This window comes from Marmota monax, unplaced genomic scaffold (assembly GCF_021218885.2).
Source record: "Marmota monax isolate L192 unplaced genomic scaffold, Marmota_monax_Labrador192_F-V1.1 WCK01_AAM20220418_F8-fsc00061, whole genome shotgun sequence".
NCBI classification, from domain to species: domain Eukaryota; kingdom Metazoa; phylum Chordata; class Mammalia; order Rodentia; family Sciuridae; genus Marmota; species Marmota monax.
Window position 1 is genome coordinate 5,851,438 of NW_026695230.1, and position 26,415 is coordinate 5,877,852.

Genomic DNA, 26,415 nt, shown 5'->3' on the forward strand with positions numbered 1-26,415 from the left:
TCAGCATACCTTCATGGGTACCCCTAAGGTCTCCCTCACTTCTTGGAGCCCATGCCTGTTACCACCAAAATATACTTGGGGTCTGCAAAGTTCAGCTGCTAGGGAAGCCCACTGGCAGGAGTAAGATATACTTTCTCCTTAAATCTCACAGTCGAAGATACCACCCTGCACTAGCCGATACCTCTCTTCTGAATGAATGACATCGGGAATGCCCAAACTCCTCTAAGAATGTATACCTGCTATTAAAGGGGATGGCCTTTATCTTCCAGTGTCCACTGAAGTTTGAAATATAGTTGGCATACAGTAGGAAAACAGATGACCGAATTGTCACATAAGACAAATTTTACCACCTTCCTTTGTTCCATGATAATTAGCACCATGTGCTCCTCTTGGCTTTGGCCTTTCCTTGTGCATCTTCCTTTCCCTTGCCATAGTTTCAAAGGTACAGCACCTTGAGCCCTTTGAAGTTCAGTACCATAGGTTCTTACTCGCCATGTGAACATCTTGATTAATCATAAGGACCACAGGCCAATGAAGAAACCCAAATATTTCAACTTTATTCATCCATGACATGTACTAACAATTCATTGGAACCACCTGGAAATATACAGACACAGGATTCTTTTGTTGAGTGGTTAACAGGCTGAGCTGGGTTAGAATCCTGACTCTGCCATTTCCTAGTTTTAGGGCTTCAGCTTTGGATCCCTAAATAAGGCATCAGTTTCCCCATCTAAGATATAAGGATTTTTAAAAAAGGAGAAAAGGTGATAAAATGGACAATATCATTTTATAAGGATTGTTTGGAAGGTTAAAGCATAGATGATATATGTAAGGACTGGAACATAGCCAGCACTTGATAAATGATAGCTGTTATTATATCACTGCATTGGCTGAAAAGCTGCCCATCACCACTAGTACAACTAATATTTTCGAACCATTGAAGAGGCACCCAGGATTTGTGCATTTATTTTCATTGCCCTATTTAATTCTCCCATGAACTATATAAACTGTTAATTTTTTATTATATATTTAAAGTAGTAGTAAAGGCACAGTGTTCACTTACACAGTTATATGCTATTAATTAGAACAAAAATGTCAAGTTTTACCACAGCATTCATCTGCATGGCACATAGGGGTTACACTACTGTTGTGATTGCAGAGGAGTGTCTCAAAGCTGTCGCCCATAACCACCAGAGGAATTTTAAGCAAAATAAAACCACAGATTCCTATGCCCACATCTCCCACATTCCGATTCAGAAGATTTGAAACAGGGCCTATAAATCTCATTTTTCAAAAGCTTCCTGAGTGATCTACATGTATAATCAGGCCATAAGCCACCAATATAGAGCAAAGTCATGTCCTGATTGGATCTGTGTGGCTGAGAATAGTCAAACAACCAAGGTAAAGCACACAAATTCTTTCAAGGCCATGAAATTATAGATTTAGTGATAGATGTTGAGGTCTGCAGTCAAAAGTGCTTCTCCAGTGTGGTCATGGCTTGAGAACACCATGAGCTTTCCCCAGGTCGTGGATGGCCTTGTTGTCCAGAATTTCCATCTGCTTGTCACTTGGTCTCACCATGTTGTTCAGCATTGCTCTAGCCAAAGTCGAGACAGGCACAGAGTGGCCACTGGCCCAAGAGTCTGGTAAGAAGCCAAAGAACTTCCTAATCAACCATTCACCTGGGCGAGATTCTTGCCTATTGCATAACAGAACTCTAAGGAGAAAAAGAAAAGCAGGGAAAGTTCTAATAACTTGCATCCAGACCATAGTGAGTGTTTAAAATGAACGGTGTCCCTCAGAATTTGGAGGTTGAAGCCCTAATGCCCAATGTAACATTTGAAATCCGGCCTTTAAGGAGGTAATTCAGTTCAAATGAGATCTTAAGGATGAGCTAGAACTAATCCCATTGGACGGCCAATGTTATAAGAACAGAAAGAGAAATCAGAGATATCTCCTTGCACACATGAAAGGCAATGTGAAGACACAGTGAGGTGGCCATCTGTCAGTCAAAAGAGGCCTCACCAGATACCAACCCTGATGGCACCCTGATGGCACCCTGATCTTGGATTCCAACCTCTAGACCATGAAAAAATAAGTCTGTTGTTTAAGCTACTCAGGCTGTGGAATTTTATTACAGATCTGAGCATACTACCACAGTTTATATATGGTTTTATTTGATGCAGAAGATAAATTTTAAAAAGAAAGTAAAAAATATTAATAATACAGAATTTAAAATTTTTTTTTAAAGTAGGCAACAAATGCCACATTGGAAGGTCCAGATTATTCTGAAGCTAGCCCTGGAATCTCTCTTCTTTCAAAGCCAAAAGGTGGGTCCTTCTGAGAAGCAGTCCACGCCCCCACCTAATTCCTTCCTATCACAGGCATTTTGGATGTCAGCCTCTCCAAATGAGAAACTGGCTTCCAGGGACTAACCAGCTCGAGTAACGTGCATACTTACCCAGGTCTAAATATGGAGTAGCGATCAAATTTTAATTCTCCAACCCTGGCTTCTACTTCTCCCTGGTAAGAAAAAGCATGCTTTCAGTATTTAATCAAGATAAATTCATGTAAAGCTTGAGAGAGAATAATTTGGAGTTTTAAAGATAATCAGCTTCTGCAGGTCTAAATCCTTATCTAGCAATTTAGATTCCAAAGAGCCTGGGAAGTTAAGGAAGAAATTATTTAATCCTGACAAGTAGTAGAGAATGAAAAACAGTCTGCTGAATGAGTGATGGCAGTATGGTCAGTCAGTCAGTCTTCTGCCACTAAAAGAGATTCTGAGAGGTTCAATCACTAGAGTATCTCACTTAAGCTCAGGATCAATACTGCAGGCTCTTTTGTATTAGAAGTACCTCTTTTGTATTAGAAGTAATCCCATAGATGTCCATCTGTATCATTCACTTCTTAACAAGTTTCAAAAGGCAGTGAGAATACATATAGACAATGTTTTAAATACATATAGACATTGAACAGATGAAGAACTGAAGTTTACAGACATAGAACATGAGGCCAGTCTAGTGCTCTGGCTCCACACCCCAACAGTTCCCCCACCACATCAGCAGCATACCCATGAAAGTATGTGATTGATCCAGGCCTCCATAATGAATGCAGTTTAAAAAGATAATGAGTAAAACAAATGCTCCTAAAGAATCAAGGAGCTTCTAAAACTGGAAAAGAGGGAGAATTCACACACAGGAGATTGAGAACATAAATGATAAACACCAAAATAATACACACAGTAGTTGAAGGATTATTCAATAAAGATCATCTTTCCAAATTCTAGACACAGCTGTGTTGTCTAGTATCATTCTGGGATGACAGTTTGGTTGTAATTACTTTATGTAATTACTCATAAACCCATGCTGCAGGCAATGCAGGTCAACTTCAGTGAACAAAAAGGTCTCTTTCCATCCTGTTGGCATTACTAATATTTGCTAAGGCTCTGTCATGGCTCAGGCCCTGTGCTAGGTCCTTCCACATGTACTAATGACAAAGGCTACTTACTCATTGCCTAATGCCTAGCAACATGCACTGGCATCAGACTGCCTGGGTTTAAGTCCCAGCCCTGCCACTATCAGTGGTGATCTTAAGATCATGATACTCAGTTTCCACACAAATATACAGAAAAACCCTTAGAACACAATGTTTGCTATTTTCTTGTCTGACTGAATCTTTCTTAAAACCCACAGAGTAGGTAGTAGTGATTCCTTTATCTTTAAAGATGAACAAATGCATATATTTCCTTTCCTAAAAGGTATGTTTATCTTGCTAATGAGAGTATTTGTTTGATAATCTTTCACAGAACCAATATTTTTAAATATTTTTAAATTTTTTTTCTTTTGAGTATTATTCTAAACTCTAACCATTAAACTGAAACATTTCTATTCCTTTTATTGGTGCATTATAATCGTACATAATAGTGGGATTCATTATGCATATTAGTACATGCACATAACATAATATGATCAGTGTCATTCCCCAGAAACTTTTCCATTGTTGATTTAACTTCATTGGTGGCTCACTGGCCTTCATCTGCTTCAAAATACTATTTTTGGATAGAAAGCTACTGATTAGCTATGAGTTCTGAGCTCTATGAAAAAAAAATATAGAAACATTCCTAATCACAAACTGATCATGCACAATACATGACAAAGATAGTTACTCAAATAATAATATTTCTCTTTTAAAAAGATAACATAGGGGCTGGGGTTGTAGTTCAGTGGTAGAGTGCACGCCTAGCACCTGTGAGGTACTGGGTTTGATCCTCAGCACCACATAAAAATGAAACAAAGATATTGTGTGTCCACCTATAACAAAAAAATACATATATTTTTTAAAATAACATAGTTTCCAGAGAATGAAAAGCAATAGTTCCACTACAATTCCAATATAACAACATAGTAAAGTTCACTCGGCAAAGTGACCAGGGTAACTGATAGCTGGGCAGTGGTTTATGCCTGTAATCCCACCAACTCCAGAGGCTGAGACAGGGGTATTTCAAGTTCGAGGCCAGTGTTGCCAATTTAGTGAGACCCCCATCTCAAAATAAAAAAACAGAAAGAACTGGGAATATAACTCAGTAATAAAGTGCCACTGGATTCAATCTCTATACTTTAAAAAAGCAGAAAGAATAAACAGGAAACTAATAAAGAAGGGTACAAGGACTTAAAAGTGTTGTTCGTGGTAAAAATACAATTAAGTCAACTTTAATTTCCAAATATCTTAAAGATAACAATGCCAAAGAAAGACTGGGCTTGCTTTTGTTATTTTCAAACAACAATTAGCATGTACAAAGTAGCTGATCTCACCTCAAGATAGGAACTTGACAAGTGGATCTGAGCAAGGTGTTATGGTTTGGATGTGAGGTGTCCCCCAAAAGCTCACGTGAGACAATGCAAGAGGGTTCAGAGGAGAAATGACTGGATTGTAAAAGTCTTAACCCAATCAGTGAAATTAATCCCCTGATAGGGATTAACTGAGTGGTACCTGAAGTAGTAGGGTTGTGGCTGGAGGAGGTGGGAATTGGGGTGTGGCTTGGGTATATATTTTGTATCTGGTGCATGGAGTCAGTCAGTGTGTCTGTCTGTCTGTCTGTCTCTCTCTAGTATATATTTTGTATCTGGTGCATGGAATCAGTCTCTCTCTCTCTCTCTCTTCCTCTCTCTCTCTCCCTCTCTCTCTGATTCCTGATTACTGTGTGAGCTGCTATCCTCTGCCACACTCTGCTGCCATGTTGTTTCTGCCTCACCTGGAGCCCTGAGAAATGGAACTCAATGCCTATGGACCTCTGAAACTGTGAGCCCTCAAATCAACTTTTCCTCCCCTAGAATTGTTCTGGTCAGATCCTTTAGTCACAGCAGCAAAAAGGCTGACTAAAACACAAGGTGAGGCATTTAAGCAGACTTCTGTAGAAAGATTTCCCATGGAAATATCTCTGTCCAAACACTACGGCCCTGCTTCTTACACTATAGGCATGTAGAGTGCATCAGGAAGGACAAAAAAGTAAAGCCATGGCCTCGCTTCCTGCAGCAACAATTTCACTGGAAGATTAGGAAATGGAAACTTTATTAAAATAAGCAAGGATATATTTTGTATTGAGAATAGCAAAATGTATGTGGTTTTTTTTGTTGTTGTTGTTTTGTTTTTTTTTTTTTGTACTGGGGATTGAGCCCAGAGTGCTTTATCACTGAGCTATATTCCCAGCCCTTTTTATTTTTTATTTTGAGACAGGGTCTCACTAAGTTCTCAAGTACTCACTAAATTGTTGAAGCTGGCTTTGAACTTGCAATACTCCTGCCTCAGCCTCCCAAGTCACTGGGATTAGAGGTGTGTGCCATCATGCTTGTCTGTACATGAATCTTTTAAAAAAGAAAACAAGACTTTTAAGAAAGTTGAGCTTGTAATTAGGAGAATGTTTCAGGGTAAATGTCCCCAAATCTCCAGAAATCAAAGCTCCTTCCTCTCTGCCATAAGGGAAACCAAGGGAATAGTTTAAAAATCACTGCCTCCAAGCCTCCTCCAATGCCAAGATGCCTCGCTGTCATTCAGGGGTAGAGCTTCCATAGCCCATCCCCCTGATCAATGGTAATTAATAAGGGGGAAGACATCGGAAATTATCTTTCAAATTACTCCTGCTTCCTAAATATTTTACTGCAAAAACAGTTCCTGTAGCTATGGAAAATGTATAACATAATGTGTTTAATGCTCTTTAAATATTATATAGTATTTTGTATTATTTAGTACTGTCAATTAGCCCAAAGTATAGTAAAGGTAGAAATGTGTACAAACCTTAACTTGTAAATATAAAAAATTGCTTGACTTATCAGCTCCTTTAGAAGACAGCAAATTGAAATGTTTGCACCCTCCAGATTTTGCCAGCTCTGCAGACTTCAGCACATAATCTCGGTCAACACGAACAAATCCCTCCTGAGGGGGAAAAGGATATGAGTTATTTCCAAAATGTTGCAACTTCATTTTAAAGATTACTACCTGGCTTTGTTGGCAGGTTTGGAGAAGGTGAGTGTGGGGTGTGGGATGGGGATCTAAATAAAATGCATCCAAGCAATACATGAAAGTCAGGCTTAGACCCTGGGAAAGACTCCAAGTGTAGCCCTCCAAATAGACACACCAGCCTTAGCAGCAAGGCTGGACAGAAAAATAAGAACCATGACACTGGAGCATGGACACTCAATAAATCTCAAGGAGCAAAGGGATCAATGAGGTCAGGCTGAGAAACTGCTTTTAATTACAATTTATTTGTCCTTCAATAACTTTACTGTTAGGGAGAACTTGACTTAAGCAAAACCATTTGAAACATATCCTCCACCTTAGAATAACTGTCACCCACAGACACTCTGACCCAAACGACAGTCACACTGTCCTAAACCCCAGACAATACCCTGTAATGAAACTTGTTACCTGGGATTGAAATCTTGAAGAACACCCTGTTCAACGTGTAACAGTGACCATCACAAAGAAGAATGAGCATGACCACAAGGACCTTTCCCTGACAACCCCCTAGCAACGGCCTAACCACAAAAATTCCTTTACCCCTTCATCCCCTATAACTTCACTAGGTTGTAAGCAGAAGACAGGTACCAATGTCTGCTGGAGGATCCTCCTCCAGAGGTCTAAGCTTGTGTTACAATTGAGCCACTATTCTGTTTCCTGCATTTGATTCTCTCCTCACATTTACAACCTTAGAACCACCTCTCAGTCTGCTCTTCTTTGTGTCAAATCTAACATGGCAGGGTCTCAAACTGTGATGAAGCCCATTTGCTAGGCACTATGAGAACAGTCTGTTTAATTTTTGATCTTTGTGTATGTTTTGCCACATACTTTAGACATTAGTGAGGAATGTGTTCTCAATTGTTTTTCATACTGATAGGCATATGATCAAAAATGTTTGGAGACCCCAGATCTAGACTCAATCCAGTGAGGACAAAAGCTGAGTCTTTCTCCTTCATTCACAAGTCCGCATCAGCATATGCCTAGCATATAGCTGATGCTTCAAAAATATTTGAAGGGATGAATAAAAATCTGAGGAAAGCAGAGAAAAGGCAAATCTAGTCTCAAAGAACAGAATTAATAGCCATGGAAGGAGGAGGAGTGAATGATGCAACCAGAATATAGACCCATTTCCAGAACCCAACTGAAGGACATGCACTTCTACCTGAAAAGGGGATTCCACTGTAGTTACCAACTTCTTGGGACCACCCCCAATTCTGCCATCCCCAAACTGGAGACAACTGAAGAAACTAAAAGCCTGCTGAAGCCAAATGTCACAATTATATAATTAGGTCTTACAGTGAGGAGATTCCAAATCTGAAGATAAGATTACTGCCCAAAGGACTTTCTTAAATTAAATCTTTCTTATGAGGTAGTTATTGGTTTCTAAATGTTTAATATGGTATGACAATGTGTGTCTTTCTTAGAAATGTTAGAAGAGACCTTAGGAAATACCACATCCAACCCCCTCATTATGCAGATGGAATAAGGTCCAGTGGTTGGTGAACTGCTGGCTAGGGAGTGACAGAGCTGAGAGCAGAGTGCAGGTTCCCAATTCTGAGTAGTGCTCTTTCCACTGTATCTATGTTCCTTTATATTCCACACTCTCTCTAGCTGGTAAAAATAAGTCTACAATTCTGGTAGCCAGAATAAGGGTCTCTCGAGGAGTGCCACGACCTAAGCCCCCTAATTATGTCAGACCAAATGGTAAAGAGGAATTAATGTTGCAGATGCCACTATATTTTTTTTTAACTTTAATCAGTTGACCTTAAAATGATTATTATGGGTTCAGTGTAATCATAGGGCACTAGGAAAAGGGAAACAGCAGAGGAGATTAGAGTTAAGCAATGTGAAAAAGGCTCCACCCCAAACTGCTGGCCTTAAAGATGAAGGAAGGTGACCATGAGCCAGGGAAAGTAGGCAGCCTTTAGGTGTTGGAAAAGGAAAGGAAATGAATTCTCCCCTGGAGCCTCAGGCAAATGCAGCCTGTTGACCTTTTAATTTTATCTCAGTGGAACCCATGCTAACTTCTATCCTGTAGGACTATAATATAATAAATTTATGTTGTTTTAACCACTCAGTTTGAGGTCATTTGTTATAGCAGCAATAAGAAACTAATACGAAATTTAATTTTATAATAATAGGTCTAAACAAAATGTTTAAACTTTGAATTGAAGTATATCATAAAAGAAAACATATTGTGAGTAGGGAGCTTGATGAATTTTCATAAACTAAGCATTCTCTGTAACCAGCTCCCAGATCAAGAAATAGAACTTTACTAGCACTGTGAAAGCCTCCCTTTGTCCTCCTTTCTCATCATTCACCAGTACCTTTTTAACTCTATGGACAACCTGCAGGGCAATGTTAATTTTCTCCTCTATTTTAGGTAATATAAACTCATCTCTTTACCAAAGAGTCATCACCATCTTCTTTTGTTTTTTTTTTTTTTTGTTTTTAAATGTATTTTATTTATTTATTTATTTTTATTTTTTTTATTTTTTTTTATTGTTGGTTGTTCAAAACATTACATAGTTCTTGATATATCATCTTTCACACTTTGCTTCAAGTGAGTTATGAACTCCCATTTTTAGCCCATATACTTATACACAATGGAGTATTACCATCTTCTTTTGTATTGTTTACTCTGACAATCACTCCTAAGTGGGCTTGTGCTAAACGATGACTCAAACTCATGTTGTTGTTTTTTAATATCAGTTGAAGCAAACCCGTTTTAACACTTAGCACACCGAGAGAGAGAGAGAGAGAGAGAGAGAGAGAGAGAGAGAGAGAGAGAAAGAGAAAGTGAGGGACAGGGAAAGGCACTTCTTATCAGAGCCTTTCTCCAAATTTAGATTTTAGATGTGCTGAAAGTGTGCCAAGAAAAACCCAAAACTACATAGGAAAATTCTAACTGAATTTCTCTTCCATGTCTATTTCTTCCTCTCACTCCAAATCACAGCACTGTGGTTTCCATAAACAGGTTTGTTATTCACAATAAAATAACATAGTTGCCACGTAAAATAAATTTTGTGTTTTTTATTGTTGTATTAGCACAAAGGCTTGGAAGGATTATTATAGTTTCTTCAGTTAAAATTTTTTTTTTTCATCAACTCCTTTAAAAAATAAGAGAAAGAGTCAGCCAATCGCAAGCCTCCAGACCGACGCTGTCTCTCTTACTTAATCCAGAGCCAGAAGAGGATCATTTGATTAAACCGAGACCCTAATTTATTTGGCTTTAGTTCTGGATCAACCTCTCTTTAATAGAGTTCTGTCGTCTCCAATTGTTTGATGAAAATTAAAGTGACATAAATGCCATGGGACTCTTTCAATCTGATTAGCCAGTGAAGGCACATCAATACCACCCCAAGCCATCAGACTCTAGCGTCCTTCCTTTCACCAGCCTGGCTATCAACTGACAACGGCTCCTTGAAGGACGAGCACCCACGCTACTGCAGAGACCCCCACCCTCAGTCCATCATCCCCGCTCAATGAGCCCTGATGACAAGGTGCCCATACCTTTCTCCATTGCCCTCCTCTGAACAAAGCTAAATATTGTTTTATGAGCAATCAATGGCTGTTAATCCAAAAAGATTTCACAAATCCTCTGAGCCCTCAAGCTGATTATAAATACGCATTTTTCCAAGCCCACTAAATTTTAAATTTCACTTCCCTCACCCTGATGGCATGGCCTTTTAGCTTGTGAATGAAACTCAAAAGCAAAAGAGTCAACGGCTTTCAGGGACTTAGAAATCAAACTGAGGTAGGAGCGCGGGTGACTGACTAGGAGATGTCAAAAACATGCCAGTTTTTTTGGAGGGAGGAAGATCCTCCTTACTGATAGAAGGAGCCATCTTTAAAATTTTATTAATTCCCTTTCTTATTCTTCTAACCACTCAAGTTTAAAAAAAAAATGAAATATTATCCCTGCAACACAATTTCAGAAAAACTGTACTGTTTCCCTAACCACAAGAGAACAGACTCTTCTCAGAGTACTAACTCTTTATTGTGTCTTAAACAATTCCATAGCCAGTGTTCTAATCTAAGGTAGGAATCACAGTTCCTTCTAGCAAAAGTAATTAATTAAATAGGTTTCCACTATTAGTTTCTTTCCCAGCACCCACTCAAAACAATGCTTACAATGTATTATGACTTAGAATAAGACTATCTACAGACATCCAAAGAGAAATTCTACAATTACTCTTACTTTAAGTCTAATTAAAATTCAAAGAGTCCAAATTTTTATTTCTTCCAGTCTTCTTTACTAATACCTGAAAACCACTAGCAATATTGCTGGGGTTGTGGCTCAGCAACAGAGCACTCGCCTAGCATGTGCGAGACGCTAGGTCTAATCCTCAGCACCAGATAAAAATAAATAAATAAAATAAAGTTACTATGTCCAACTACAACTAAAAATATATATATATATATATATATATATATATATATATATATATATATATTGCCACTTAAGAACAACATCCTAACAAGGCATTTCAGTGCTGACTCACAGGAGGAGAAAGCAAGCTGGAATCACTACAGAAGGGCACAGAGTCCTTTCCTAAGAAGGAGGATCTATCATTCTGTAAAGGGTCTCACTCAGGTATATTTCTGTTTCCAGTTCTTTCTTTTCCACTCCCTTTTCAATCCAAACTTAAATCAGAGAGCAGAAATACTGTCAAAGAAAGTATAGTATAATCTGAGCCTCATTTGTTTGTGTCCTGAAGGGCATCTCTATATATTATACACAGAGGTGGGAGGACAATCTTGGTTAGAGAAAGACCTCCAAATAAAAAAATAAAATCAAACAGATACTGAGGGTTCCTGAGTCAGTCAGTACCTTCATTTGAGTCCTTTTTTTTCTCTATGATGCATAGAGCCACGAAACTCTGTAGTTGGAAGGAGTTTCAGTGGTCTCCTCCCGCCTAGTATAGACAGGGTGGTGGTCCACAGAAGCTAAGCAATATCCTCAAGGTTCTACATCTACATGGTTTCTGAATAAGGTCTGTGATCTGGGTCTTTTGAATCAGTTAAGACCTCACCACTTCATGAGCCCCCTCCTGGACATCAAATAAAACAAGAGCAATTAGAACAGGGGTGGAGAAACTTTTTCAGTAAAAGATCAGATAATAAACACCATCAGCTTTGCAAGCCTCTGTTACATCTACAGCTCTACCTTAATGAGCAACTTACTTTATGGATACTAAAATTTTCATGTGGCATGACATTCTTTGGAAGCTTTTGGCCATTTTAAAAATAAGAAAGCATGCTTAGTTTACAAAGGCCATACAAAAACAGGTGACAGGTTATATTAGGCTCCCATTCCATAGTTTGCAAACTAGATTAGAAGAAGACTTATTTTAGAATCAGAAGCCATGAGATTCTAATGATACTTAATAAATATTACAATTGCTACATTAATTATATTAAAATCATCATCCATTCAACAGAATCTAAGAACCTGGACTGCTGAAGCCTGTTCCTAATAGTAAAGAAACAAATGAACACCAAACCATTCAAATTCACCAAACAAATCCTTCTCTTATTACAAATAAAGGGAAATGTATTATGCTCAGTGGTATCTTTGAGTCTTGGTCTTCTTTCAAGGCCAATGTCAATCTGGTTCTCAAAGGGTATCTGTACCTTCATTAGCATACAAGTTACTCACTAAAGCAAGCTGAGCCCATTTAGACTACCAGGCAAGTGAAGAGCCCCCTCCTTCAGTTCCCAGTGTCTCCCAAAAGCAGATCCAATAAGAGCAAGGTTGGTTGTATCAGGATCTCCGAAGCAACCTGCTAAAAATACATATTCCAAGCTTCCAACCTCAGAGATTCAGGTCCAGCAGATCTAGACCAGGGCCAAATCAGAGAGCTACCACACTGACTAGACTATTGTGGCCTGAGTGTAAAAGGGAAGTGTAGCATAACTAGCCACCACTAAAGGAAATGGTTTTCAAAACAACTGAAGAAAGCTAATAGGCTTAACTCTAGCATTTTTCCAACAGAAATCAGAGTAGACTGAATTTTATAGGTTAAATCATATTCCTCCAAAATGCATATGTTGAAGTACTAACCCCAAGTACCTCAAAATGTAACCTTATTTGGAAGCAGGGACATTATAGAAGTAATTAGTTGTACTCCATAGGGCAGTCCCAATCAAATATGTTTATGTCCTTATGAAAAGGGAAAATATGAACACCATGTGAAAATACACAGAGAAAGCAGCCATCTGCAAGTCAAGGAGAAACCCATGAAATGCACCTATCCCTCACAGCACTCAAAAGAAACCAACTCTCTAACATCTTAATCTCAGACTTCTAGTCTCCAGAATTCTGAGGCAATAAATTTCTGTTGGTTAAGTCACCCAGTGCTACTTTGTTATGGCCGCTCTAGCAAACTAATATACTAATGAGCATAGGAAATCAGCTGACTGTTCAGAGGATCTCAATAAGTGCAGACAGAAACCATGAATTCCTTGAGGTTTCTCTACTATAAACTCAGATTGCTAAAAGGCAAAATACAGATGTTTGTTTTAGTCATATTTTTCACTGTAACTAAAAGATCTGACCAGAATAATTTTAAAGGAGGAAAAGTTTATTTGAGGGCTCACAGTTTCAGAGGTCTTAGTCCATAGAAGGCTGGCTCCATTGCTCAGAGCTCTAATTTTGAGGCTGAATATTAGGGTGGAAGAGTGTGGCAGAGGGAAACACCAGGCAGAGACGCCACTCTCAGATACAAATATATTCCCAAAGCCAGGCCCCAATTCCCCCCTCCTCCAGCCACACACCATCACTTCAGTTATCATTCAATTAATTCCAATCAGGAGATTAATTCACTGATTGGGTTAAGACTCTTGCAACCCAATCATTTCTCCTCTGAACCTTCTTGCATCGTTTAACACATGAGCTTTTGGGGGACACCTCACATAATGGTGATCCAATTACAAACCAGCTCCTGAATGACAGTTGGCTGGCCACCAGCTTTGTCATAGGTACAGAGAGGGCTGCTGGCCCAGAAGAATTTCACAGGGATGAGTTTACAATCCCACAAGCCCTCTTCAGACAACTATTGTTACTTACTCATGTTAGTCACCCCTTAGAATGCCTAGTTATCACAACCTCAAAAATGAATGTTGCACCCAATCCAAATTAGTTAAAAAAAAAAAAAAAAGCCTTTCCTAGAGGGAGTATCAGGTTACTTTCTGCCATTATCCTCTTAACCATTTAAATCCTAACTTATTTATGAGCCTAGCTGGCTTACTAATCTTTTCCCAAGCTTACTTATTAATTATTTTCATATTTCCAAATTGTTTTTACAGGACGACCAAAGATGAGTTTCATGGCCTAAGAAGTAGGAAACCAACCCCATTTAAAAAATATTCTCAGTAGTGAAGACATTCAGTCTATCTGATTAAAATTGCATTACACAATGTAAATGCATCAAAGCAATTCAGAATTTTCCCTGGAGCGCTCTACAAGAATTACCTAATGTCATGAAAATCAACTGCTCTATGCTTAATGCAGTTGTTTTTCTTTTTTTTATTTTGCTGAGTCACCACCAAAACCAGGTTGGCACTTGAGACAGTGAAACCTGCAAAGCACAAGAACAAAAGTTTTTCTGATGCTTTTTAAAGGGCACACTGCTGTGATGGTCCCTTGGGGCAAAAAAGACTGTCCTAGCTGCTGAGCAGGAGCATGACCCGTTCTAGAAGGGATACATAATGTGCCAATTGCTCAGAAAGTCAAATTTCTCTGTAACCGCAGTTCACAGTGTAGAGCTCAAAACCCAGTAGCATTCTAGTGCAGATATGCAGAACTGCAAAAGATATGAAAATACACCTTGACCAAAAGCATAAATCTAATTATCCTTTGGCTTGCTTAGAAGTCCAATGAAATACAACTACTTGGTTTGTATAAACCAACAGTACTTCACCACATGCTCCCCTAACAATTCAGTTGCAAGGGCCTGGTTTATAAACCTATACTAAGTCCCATGGCAGAATCATGGCCCTGCATACTTAATAGAAACATTTGGCTCCAGGAAGAAAATTCTGCCAGAGGGATAAACTATAGTCCAGTTATAAATTAAAGAAGACGTCTGTATTAATATTTGCCCAGGATGTACGTCGTAAACCATGACTTTTAACTATGTAGTAAACTATGACTTCTAGACAGAGGCCAACTCAATTTAAAACATCATTAAAAAGAAAATAAAAAGTGTTAAAACAGTTTTGCGTCAGTGAGGGCTGAATCATCACTGGGGCTGAATCACTGCTGAAAGCTGAGTCATCACTGGGGGCTGGCTGAATCGTGCCTCTTTATTCCAATGTTCTATCCCACGAGTTTAAGGCCTGGCATGAAAATGAATTGAAGCAAATCACTCAAGTGAGAGGGGATGCTTCAAGTTTAAAATATTTATTATGGAAGGGAGAAAAAAAGCTTACTGCCGATGAGTCAATTATGTTTACTCAGATACTGTTTGCCTTAGTCAGGGGATATTATAATGATAGCAATAGTTGCCATCAGCAAGATCATGTGAATATTTATGATGTATCCAGCACTCAGGCCTGAAAGAAAGATGAATTTATTAGTATTATTCAAAGTACAACAAAGTGAGGACAGCAGATGGAATCTTAAACAATAAGAGCTTATTTACATTTAACACTACAAAATGCACAAAGAAAAAGAGTAAGCAAAAAGAAATCCTTGACATTACTGGCCAGTAAAAAAGGAAAAAGCATATTTCTTCCTTACCGCACCAGCTTTGCTTCTGGTGGTACCCAGGCAACAGAATCCAACATCATGACCTTGGAAGGCAGAAGCATAGTCTTCCAATTTTTCAAAGTCCACCACTTCTTGATTCTAGACAAGGACATAGTTATATATAACCCCATATATAAAAAACAGAAATCTCCTGTAGATTTAAAGAATAAATTACAGATCACTATGGAAGGACCTAACCACTTAACATTAAATTTGGCAAATTCATTTTCTCCCAGTCAAAAGCAATTGCTCTGAATGGAAAATCACCCATGCACATATGTATCTCTGGTACATATAACTGGACAAGGGGTGATCCAGATTTCTAATATCAGATTCAATTTTATTTTATTATAGAAAGACAAAAAAAAAAAAAGACATGCAAAATGTGGGTGATAATCTCTCCTTCTGTGCAACTCTCAAGCTACCTGCATTAGAATCAGCCAGAAGGTGCTTAAAAAAAAAAATTCTAGATCCCATGCAAATACTTCTGACTCAGACTCTGTATATTCAACAAGCACCCACAGGAATTCTAATGCCCACTGAAATTTAAGCACCTGCACCTAACTTTCTAAGTCTATTGTGAATAAATTTAAGAAAATAAGAAGTTTCATCATCCAGGAATTTAAATAAAATGTTGGTTCCCTTCACTACTATCAACTCTTTCAAAAGAATTTTCCTTACACTGCATATAACACTGAAGAAAAAGATCTTCACAAAAGATGTGCCACCCAAACTCCACTCTCAAAGCACAGATCTCAATCTCAGATTGTAATTGCCAGGAATTTTTCATACTGCTCAAGAAACTAGATTATAAAGGCCATCTAACACCTATCTAAGCCTGAGCAAAAGACGTCTGTTTCAAACAGGCCAGTCCTGATGGACCAAAAACATTCACAACATGATTTGAGTATAAACCTGGGAGACTCAAAAACACTTACTGGTGAGTGCGTTTATTATTTAGAATGTTCCTCCAATGAAACCTGTGGGACTAAATTCTACAGTTGTCTCAGGAGCGCACCATTTTGTTCAATTTGCTGCAGTTCACAGATAACACACGTCAAGATAACACAGGGAGCAAAGAATCTCCAGGAAGCTCAGAGTTCAGGTATTAGAGTATTATCATCAGATGGAAGTCTGGTATATCATCTGTTTACACTGAAAGTATAACTTACAGTGAAGATAATGTTTATAGACACAAGCCTGGGAAGTCAGGCAGGGCAGATTTTTTTTTTTTTTTTAGTTGTAGATGGACACATTATTTTTATTTTATTCATTTATTTTTATGTAGTGCTGAGATGGAACCCAGTACCTCACACAAGCTAGGCAAGTGCTCTACCACTGGGCTGCAATTCCAGCCCAGGGCAGATTCTTGTACCCAAGGAGAGCACTATTCACTGCCACAGATCTTTCCCACTCTGCAAGGCTTTTTCAGGTTCTCATAACACTAATGTGAAGTGTCCAGGTAGACAAAATAAGCAAAGTCGTTGAGAAAACTGCCAAGGTTTGGCAGGACCATTCCCAGAAACCAGCTTGTCTGAACTAAAAATAGTGTTTTCCTGTCTCACCTACCCGCCTTACCTTGTAGGTCCCACTTTATTAGTTCTAGATGTAGTAAAGTCTTTGCTCAAGGACACATGGTGAAGGGAGGCCTACAAGGCAGGCTCCCTGGAGGAACTTTCAAAGATCAGTTTCTCTGGCTGCCACCACTGGCCTAGCAAGGTTCAACCTTCGGCCATGAAATACGTTCATCTTTAAAAAATTGATGCGGCTACATTTTTGATTCCTAGCTCAAATACCCACCACGTTTTTATATGCTTCTTCCTCGAAGGTGAGCTTCCTCCGGCCAATCAGAGTGACTCTGGCAAACAGGTTCTGTTCCAGGATTTCTTTTAGCAGCACTTTGCCACTTTCCCCGCTGGCGCCCAGGATAAAGACGGATTTATTCTGCATCTTGAAGTCTTCCCGAAGCTTCGGCAGCTTGGGTTTGCTGGGGAAAAAAAACATCCACAGGTGCTGATCTGAGGATGCTAAGCGACTGCCCCGCTCCAACCCCAGAGGACAGGGGCTGTCATTCCAGCTCAGGGGAAAGTGCTGAGTCACCTACGGGGCGCGGCACTTTAGCCGCCTCCCAATGGCCCCAGCAGACACCTCGGAAGGGGAACGAGCTGGGGGTCCGCCCAGGTGCCACAAACTGCTGGCACCACCAGCCTCTTTCCCCGCGGTTTCCAGGGTCCCGGGAAGAGTGCAGGGCCCAGCTCGGTCCCCTACCCGAAGGAGTTACCTGGGGCCGGTCTCCGGCCCCGCCTCCTCACGCCGCGCCAGGAGCAGGGCGGCCACCAGTGCCACCGCCGCCGCGGCGCTCAGCGCTGCAGGCCCAGGCATCGGGCAGGCCTCCGCCTCCCGATGGGGTAGAGAGGACAAGCCGTAGCCCGCACCTACCCGGCTCTGTCTTCCGGGTGACTTTACAGTGTCGCTGCCACGCCCCGCCCAAAGGGGCGGACCTCGGAAAGGGCGCGGGGACTCGAGGACCTGTGCGCCACGCGGGGGCTGCGCCTAAGCCGGGGGAGATCCTTCGCTAGTGATGGAATCCCCAGGAACAGCCTTCCCTCGCTCCTCCCCACCGTCTGGGCTCAGCTCACACAAGCCCCAGCCAGAAGACGTCCAAGACTTGACCTTAACTGGCCCCTCAAGCTGTGTATTGAGGGCCTGTCTATTGAAAATCTTCATCTTATATTCACCACGTCAAAAATTTATAACCATCCAACCTCCACCCAGGTCTTGGCCTGTTTCTAGGTGATTGCAGCTGTAATGGTATTGCACACCAGAACCTGTGGGTCACACTCCATAGTGTGATCAGGGGTTTTGAACATAACTGTCCACATTAGGCCTGTCCTGGGTCTTGAAAGTCCTGGACAGGTGTTAGAATGACAAAGCAAGAATATGAACAATGTAGATGGATTGTGCTGTGAACACTGATCATGCTGGGGCCCCACCTCCAAGTTTAGAAACTGAGTGACACATTCCCACTCCTATTTCCTTAGGAGTTATATGTTGGCCTGACCTAAACCCGGTCAATTAGATGCTTCCACACTGGTTTTTCAGCTTTGGGGGAAGTTGTGAAAAGATTCGGTGAAAGCCTGAGCTGAATCTCTCTAGGTGGGACAAAGGCATAGATGGTGACAAAGGCATAGAAGGTCACGCCCCCAAGTGATCTGATGGCCTGATGTTTCCTCTGTTTTGCCTCTGGCATGATCTTTCCTCTGATTTGAAGGTGTCCTGAATGCTTCCTCTTATTCTGACAATAAGCTCTTTTTCTTCTTAAGCCAACTAGATCTGTTGCTGTGATTAAAACAAACAACAACAAAAAAACCCAGACAGTACAGGGCAGAGTGGTTCATTTCTCACAGTGTGTGGACTCTTTTGTTTAAGTGCCCAAAGACTCCTGCTAAAATGCAACAGTAAACCTCCTCAGCTGACACCTCTTAGCAATTCATTTATCAGATCTGTCACAGAGATGATTAATTGTGCCCTAGTGCCCTTCCCCCTTCTTTCTTTTTCAAAATTGTAGCACAATATACAACAAAAAATTCAGTTCTATGATTTTAGAAAGTTGCACATAAATCAAAATACACCACCAAAAACCAAGATATAGAACATAGATATAGAAGATGTAGAACATTCTCTGTTATTCCAGAGTGACTTCATCCCTCCATTTCAGAGCCCCTCCCCACCCCAGAGCTAACCACTTTCTGATTACTTTCGACATAGATTAGTTCTGCTGCTTCTAGAACTGCGTTTAAATGGAATTGTACAGCTTGCGTTGTTTTATATCTCGGTTTTCTGTTTAACCTGCATTTAAATACTCATCCTGGTTGTTCATAGGGCTGCATTATGACTTGTGTGGGCCCTAAGCACTTCATGGGCCCCTTCCTTCATTAAAAAAAAAAAAAAAAAATATATATATATATATATATATATATATATATATATATATATATATATCTTAAGAATTATTTCATCTGCATGTGTTTTTGTAAAGATGGATATACCAATATTATACAATCAATATTTCTTCAATCTAAAAGCTATTTTCATGGGTCTCAGAATTATGCCTGTTATGCCAAATGGATGAGTCAACCCTGGTTGTTTCATGTATCAGAAATTCATTCCTTTTTATTGCTGAGTCACATTCCACTATTTCATTATAAATATCTCACATGTTTAAACATTGGCTTTTGATGGACATGAGGTTTGTTTCCAATTGTTGGCCATTGTGAGTGAGGTTCCTGTGAACATTCTTGTATTAGTCTTTCTGTAGGCTAATGTTTCCATTACTCCTAGGTAAATGGCTAGAAGAGGAATGACCAAAGAGTTCTCTAAGGTAGATGAGCAATTTCACACCCCTACTCACTTAGTATCAGCAATCTTTTAATTTCAACAATTCATCAGTCACATGACTCTTTCTTTTACCAACAGATCCTTGAATTTTATGAGTACACATAGCTGCCCATTTATATGCTCTATTTTCTCAGCATCACTTGTAAGCTGGTGTGATCATGTGGCAATAAGTTAGCCAATGAGATGCAAGCAAAGATAAAACGTGAAAATTTGGATCACTTTTTAACAGAGAGGCTACCTGCTTTCCCTTCATTTTCTTTTTTTTCCTTTCCTTAGGATAGAATGTGAATGCTACACTGGTGAACCAGCACTGACTATGAGGAGAAAAACACCCTAGAGGTTAGTAGAGCAAGAAGTTGGAACCTGAGTCCTGGATGATTTTATAGAGCAGAACTGTTAACCTGCCCTGGAGACTGCCTGTCCACCTCTGGGCAATGGAGAGGAAATAAACTTCTGTAATTTTGCTACAACAGCTTAGACAGCATTTTACATAATGTAAGATCCTTTTAGTCAGTCCTATCAATGGATATATATCGATCATCTAAAGTAAAGTAGATACTGTGTTAGGCAATATAGATTTTTCAAAGATGAATCAAATACCAGATATATTTCCTCTCACATAGGAAGGCAGTCCATATACAGTTGGGAAGCTTAATGGAAGTACAAGTTAAACATTATGAAACATCCCCAGATTTTCATAGGGTAGTCATGCTAAATAGCAAATGAATATACAAAAAAGAAATGGAAACTCAGAGAAAGACAAACCCGGGTTTTCCTTCATTGATGGCTGGCACCTTCTCATTAAGATGCTGAGATAATATGATGTGACCTAGGCTACAGGGCCATACAGGGAAGGGGGTAAAAAGCCTAGGGAAGAAGGGAAAGGGAACATAAGGAAACTGAGGTGGCATGGAGAGATCCTGGGCCAAAAGACCTGCCTGCCAAGCCCAGGACCTCTGACTTGGATGAAGTGTCTTCATACGTCTTGACCTTTATTTTCCTATCTGTAAACGGGTAATGTTTTATTACTCCAAGGAACTGCGATTTACTTATGTTAACTTGAGTCAAGACAGTAAATATTGTAAGGATACTCCTGATGTGTAAGAAAGAATCTCAAAGAAATCTGAAAACAGGATCTGAGGTAGGATGGGGTCTTATGGAGACTGGATTGTATTTAGGTAAATTTAGAGTTCTTGGGATCATGGATCCGTATGTCTTCACTTTAGAGCAATACTTTCAGTTATATTTTAAGATTATGTTTCAGGTGATTGAAAACCCAATTCAAGTTGTCTTGGATAGAAAAGGAAACACTCTGGCTCATGTAACTGACAAATCAGAGTCTGATATCTTTGGGCATGACCAGAGTCAAATGGTCAACCAATAGGGCCAGGACCCTACACCTCTCCTTCCCTTGACTCTACTTTTCTTTGTATCAGTCTTATTCTTGAACCCCATGAGATACCCCAAAGACTATGAGTAAGCCCAGAACTTCGTCCTCTGTTTAGTCAGGATCAAATGCAGAAAAGACAAGGCACTCAAAGTGGATAATCTGAGGAAAGTATAAAATTGAATGTTAAGGAGGCAGGCAGAGATTGGTTAACAAAGCCTAGACAGAGAGTCCATCTCACAGGAGCTCAGGTCTTCAGTAGAACACTTCAGCCAACTTGCAGCAACATCACTTATAATTACTATAACAAAACACTTGAAGCTGAGAGCCTTATAAAGAAAATGGGTTTATTAAACTCACAGTTTTGTGGCACAAAGTCTAAACAGTATAAAATGGGCTCTGGTTAGGGCCTCATGGCATCATCATGTGCCGCAGTCTGGCTGGGCACACAATCACGAGCCACCACACAGCTTGTAGATTCAAACAGCAACTCTTTATTCCTGAACTCACACCAGCCGTCTACAAACACGTTCTGGGGAAATCCACGTTCTCTGCCCAAATCCACCTCCACTGGGCTTCTATCTCCCAAAAATTACTGTCTGAATCCCATGAGAACTCAAGGGGAACTCAGGCAGCAGGATACGCCCTATTCCCAGCAGGAATAATCTTAAACCTTAAACCTGGAACCTAAACTGGGAACGCCCTAAACACGATTATCTTAAACCGGGAACACCCTAATCCGCCTTGGTCCTTGAGCAAGGTCACCTACATTCAATGTCACTGCAATATGGGGTACGCTGGCAAGGAAATTGTCATACCTACTTGGCTAATGGCTCCCAGCAATCATGAGAACCCATGCAAAAAGATTCCATGGTGAGACTGGAAGCCAGAGAGCAGGGAGGAGTAGGTCTTGCTCTATTATGATAATCCTCCTCTTGAAAACTAACTGTGTATCCTGAGAACTACATTAATCCTTTCCAAAGATAGCATATTCAATGAAATTACTTCCTACTGGGCCGCATCTCTTAAGGCTCATACCACCTCTTAATATTGCCACACTGGGGACCAAGTTCCTATGAACTGTTGGGGGACAATCCATATCCAACCCTAAAACCCACACAGGAGGAGTCAGGAGAAGGATATCCCAGCCTCACTCTTCTGCCCTCTGGCCTCCTGCTGATACTCCTCATTGGCTGAATTCAACTAGAAGCCCAGTGGAACCTAAATACTGTGCAGAACAGTTTTCCTCTGAGTATAGAATAGGATGGAGAGAGGGGGAGAATGGGTTACTCAAGATATCAAGTGCATTCTCTCATAATCAGATCCACAGAAAAGAGAAAATTTGCAAACAAAAGTCTCCTTAGTTCTAACTGAGTCTCCTGATGATCACTGTGAGACAAACTCCTTCCACATGTCTGAGGACAGAGGAAGAAGTAACATCCTCAAGGAAAGTAAAAGTTACTACTGTAGGAAGAAAGGAGAATGCCTGTCAATAACATCAAAAATGGCCATAATTTGTCTCCAATTTTACCCTATCTATTCATGAATATGTATGCTGGATATTTTTTAAAGGAGAGCTATACATAAATGTAGCATGACTAAGAAATCTGGTTGAGCAGAGAAGCTGAATTTGGCATAGGTAGGTATCTAGAAGAAAATTGTTGTAATTTACCTTTGTCTCAGAACAAATTCAGCCACCAACTGGATTCAACAATGTAGGTAGCCACCTTAGTATATCAATCATGTTCTCAATAGTAATTCAGAAAAGTTAGGGTGGAGAGCTAATTGCACATGGGCTCATGCTAATTATTTTTTCATGCCTCCATGCTAATTATTTTTCCACTTTACAGGTAAAGAAACTAAGTCATGTGTCTGTTAAATATGTCATCTCAGATCAAAGAGTTAAATATTAGTGCAAGAATCTGAGTATCCAGACCAATGATAAAATCATTAGCAGTACCAGTGCAATTCTAGAATCTTCTCAGGAAAGTCATCAACTTCTCCTTCTCCTTCTTTTTCTTTTCTAGGCAGATAGTACCATATTTGTTGTGTTATTCAGGTTCCCTGGTATTCCTATATGTTTTCTCATTTATGAGATACTGAGGAAATAACCTGTGCAAAGGCCCTATTGTAAGCAAGAGTATGGCTGGTTTTGAGGAAACAAACAAACCAAAAAAAAACCCTTATGACTAAAATAGAGGGATGAAAGCATGGGGTAGGGGATAGGGAGACTGGAGAGACGATAGGTAGGGGCTCCAAACAATAAATGATTATTTATGATTACTATCTAATTTTTAAAATGGAGTAAACTTGGTTTCTCTTTATTAAATTTTTAATTTTTTTCTATTTAATGTCATGGCATACTATCCTAATTATTATCCATACATTTATTAGTACTTATTATTATTAATATAAAATATATGGGCTGGGGCTATAATGTAGTGGTACAGCACTTGCCAAGCACATATGAGACCTAGGTTCAATTTCCAGTACTACCAAATAAGTTAGTAAAGTTTATAAAAGTGAGAAAATTTTTAAAATATACTAAGTACAGTTGAGATACAGCAGACACAAGTAGATGCAACAAATTCGTGAAGGTGTTATCTGAATGAGAAAAGTCGGGGAAACACTGGGTGCTGGCATTTTCCATTGACCCCTCCAGATCTAGTTTCCACCTTTGTAGCCTTTTCTAGAATGCACAGCTGATTTTTGAGTCCTGTTCCACCCAGTCTCCTTGTTCCCTGGCTTCTGATTGGATTTGGCCAATAGCAGGCACTGTCAGGGGGTTGAAGGAAACAGGAGTATGCAGGTCTACATTCCCTCCACCCAGGGCTCCAACTCTCCCTACAGGGCTGCTGGGAGTGGCCCTCTATTAAGGCATACTCCTGCTTGACTGTCCTCTCTTTCATACAGAGGTACTCTCTCCAGGTTCCAGGAACTCCTCCTTACCTCTCCTCTCAGACTGGGGTGTTAATGGCTGCTGATAGCACCAGGACATGAGCCCTGTTCCTTGCTGGGTTTTCTTCATACCCTTGGAAATCATCTGTTACCAAATTCCCTTCGGTTATCCCATTTGGCAGTCTATTTGCTGCCAGGAATCTGACCCATGTACCTGATGTGATAGAAAACATGAACTTTGAAGTAAGGCACAAGTAGATTTGAATCCTGGCTAGCCACTTAATAGCTGTGTGACCTTGGTCAAGTCCAGGTAGCTGAGCACAGTATTCCTAAATTCAGTAAGACTGCACTCTGTGAGGTCAAGCACTTTTGAGGAGGAGGTAGGTCACTGAGGTAGGTGACCTACCTCCTCCAAAAACTCAGGGTTTTTGGAGGTCTCAGTCTACAGATGGCCAACTCCATTGCTCTGGATCTGAGTGAGGCAGAACATCATGGTGGAAGGGTGTGGAGAAGGACATGGCCACCAGGAAGCAGAGAGAGAGAACTCTGCTCACCAGGGACAAAATATAAACCCCAAAGGTACATCCCTCCAGTGACCTACCTCCTCCAGTTATACCTTACCTGCCGGCAGTTATCACTCAGTTAATCCATATCAGTAGATTAATCACTGATTAGGTTAGTCTCTCATAACCCAGTCATTTCACCTCTAAAAATTCTTGTATTGTCTCACACATGAGCTTTTGGGGGATATCTCATATCTAAACCATAAAAACAGAAATGTATTCTCTCCTGGTTCTGGAGGCCAGAAGTCTGAAATAAAAGTATTCATAGAACCAAGTTCCCTCTGGAGGCTCTAGGGGAGAATGCTTCTTTGCCTCCAGCTTCTGGAGATGTTCCTTGGCTTATGACCACAAAACTCCAGTCTCTGCCTCTGTGTTCTTCTGTCCTGTTCCTCTGCATGTCTGTATCTTCTCTTCTGCCTCTTCTAAGAACGTTTGTCATTAGAGTTAGGACCTACCTGATAATCCAGGATAATCTCACCTGGAGAAACTTAATCACATTTGCAGAGACCCCTTTTACAAAGGTCACGCTGTTTCCATGGGTTAGGATGTGAATATATCATTTTGGAGGATAACATTCAACTCACTGAGATGGCAAACAGCATAAACATTTATCACATTTTAAGCCAAAGAATTACGTGGTGAACTCTTCACTTAATGAAGAAAGATTAAGCTGGAAATAGCATACAGAGAAGGGAGAGAGATGAGAGGGGCTTCTGGTGGAAGCTCTTGTTGCAATGAAGGTGTGAACCAAAGCAGCCACTGCAGGAGAGCGGAAAAGAGGAGGCCATAATACACATGAAACCTTTTTATTTATTTATTTATTTTTTACTGTGTTTACTTGAAGTTCTCTGCAACTATATGATAAGAGCATACGTTTTCAATTTAAAAGTACCCAACTTGGACATGGACTAGCTGTGTGCATTTGGTCAAGGCCTTGACTTCCATCTCTTCAAGTATAGATGGAGGGTAAAGGCAAAGTCTGCTCACCATACAAGTTTACAGCAAAGTTCAAATTAGCACTTGGGAAGGCAGGTGGTTGAGAGTGCAGTCTGTGGCATTTGTCCCCCTGGTTTAAAATCTTGGCTTTGCCACCCTCTAGCTCAGTGACTTTGGTGAGTTCTTAGCCTATCTAGTCCTTGGTCTTCCCATCTGTACAGTATAACTGAAAATAATTATTTAACTCAGAGAGTTTCCATTCGAAGATTAAATGAGATGACCCAAATATAGCGCTTGGCATCTAGTTTATAGTAAACACTGAAGAAGCATGAGCAATTCTTCTGGGCAAGAAGTTTGTAAATTTCAAAGTTGTCACAGCAGGCATTTGTAATTCTGGCTGCATGTAAGCATCTCTTTAGAAAAATAAAACCTTAGAAAAATAATAACAAACGAAGACTTAGTAAAATAAAGATGTTTGCCTTAGACCTACTAGATCAACATCAGCAGTTTTTCAAGATCTTCATGTGATTCTGCTGCCCAGTTAAAGGATAAATTCACTGTGGACCAACATGTGATTAAGGTCCATTTCCTAATAATGATGACGAAGAGACAAACATAGTCTTCACCTTAGAGAGATCATACAGTGATCTGAAATGAACTGGGCTTCAACTTTCCCACTTCAAAAAAAGTAAAACAAAACACATACCACTTACTATATGTCAAGTACTAGGAAGTACTATATGTGTTTGTATGTGTGTGTGTATGTGTATATATATATGCACATATAATGTATACACTCATTTAAAACTCACAATATTCTCACAAAGAAGGAATTATTATCATTGCAGCCAAGAAAGATGAGGCTCAACAAGTATGGAACCAGCCTAGATGTTCATCAATGGATGAATGGATAAAGAGAATGTGACATATACACACAATGGATTTTTATTCAGGCTTAAAGAAGA

The 26,415-nt window shown here is 39.9% G+C and overlaps 1 protein-coding gene across 3 annotated transcripts; it reads right to left on the reverse strand.

Moving 5' to 3' along the window:
• Nucleotides 1–536: 536 nt before the first annotated feature.
• Nucleotides 537–17,847, reverse strand: Htatip2 (HIV-1 Tat interactive protein 2). Of its 3 annotated transcripts, none has more exons than XM_046438357.2 (6): nt 17,708–17,847; nt 17,069–17,255; nt 15,260–15,367; nt 6,292–6,429; nt 2,462–2,523; nt 537–1,717 (listed from the first exon to the last, which is right to left on the reverse strand). In XM_046438357.2, the coding sequence occupies exons 2-6, from the start codon at nt 17,216–17,218 to the stop codon at nt 1,492–1,494; spliced, it is 684 nt and encodes a 227-aa protein (XP_046294313.1). In that variant the 5' UTR covers nt 17,219–17,255; nt 17,708–17,847; the 3' UTR covers nt 537–1,491. The 3 variants fall into 3 exon arrangements, with proteins under 3 accessions (XP_046294313.1, XP_046294312.1, XP_046294314.1); XM_046438356.2 differs by lacking the exon at nt 17,708–17,847 and adding an exon at nt 17,550–17,700; XM_046438358.2 differs by lacking the exon at nt 17,708–17,847 and adding an exon at nt 17,537–17,663.
• Between the last annotated feature and the right edge of the window lie 8,568 nt (nt 17,848–26,415).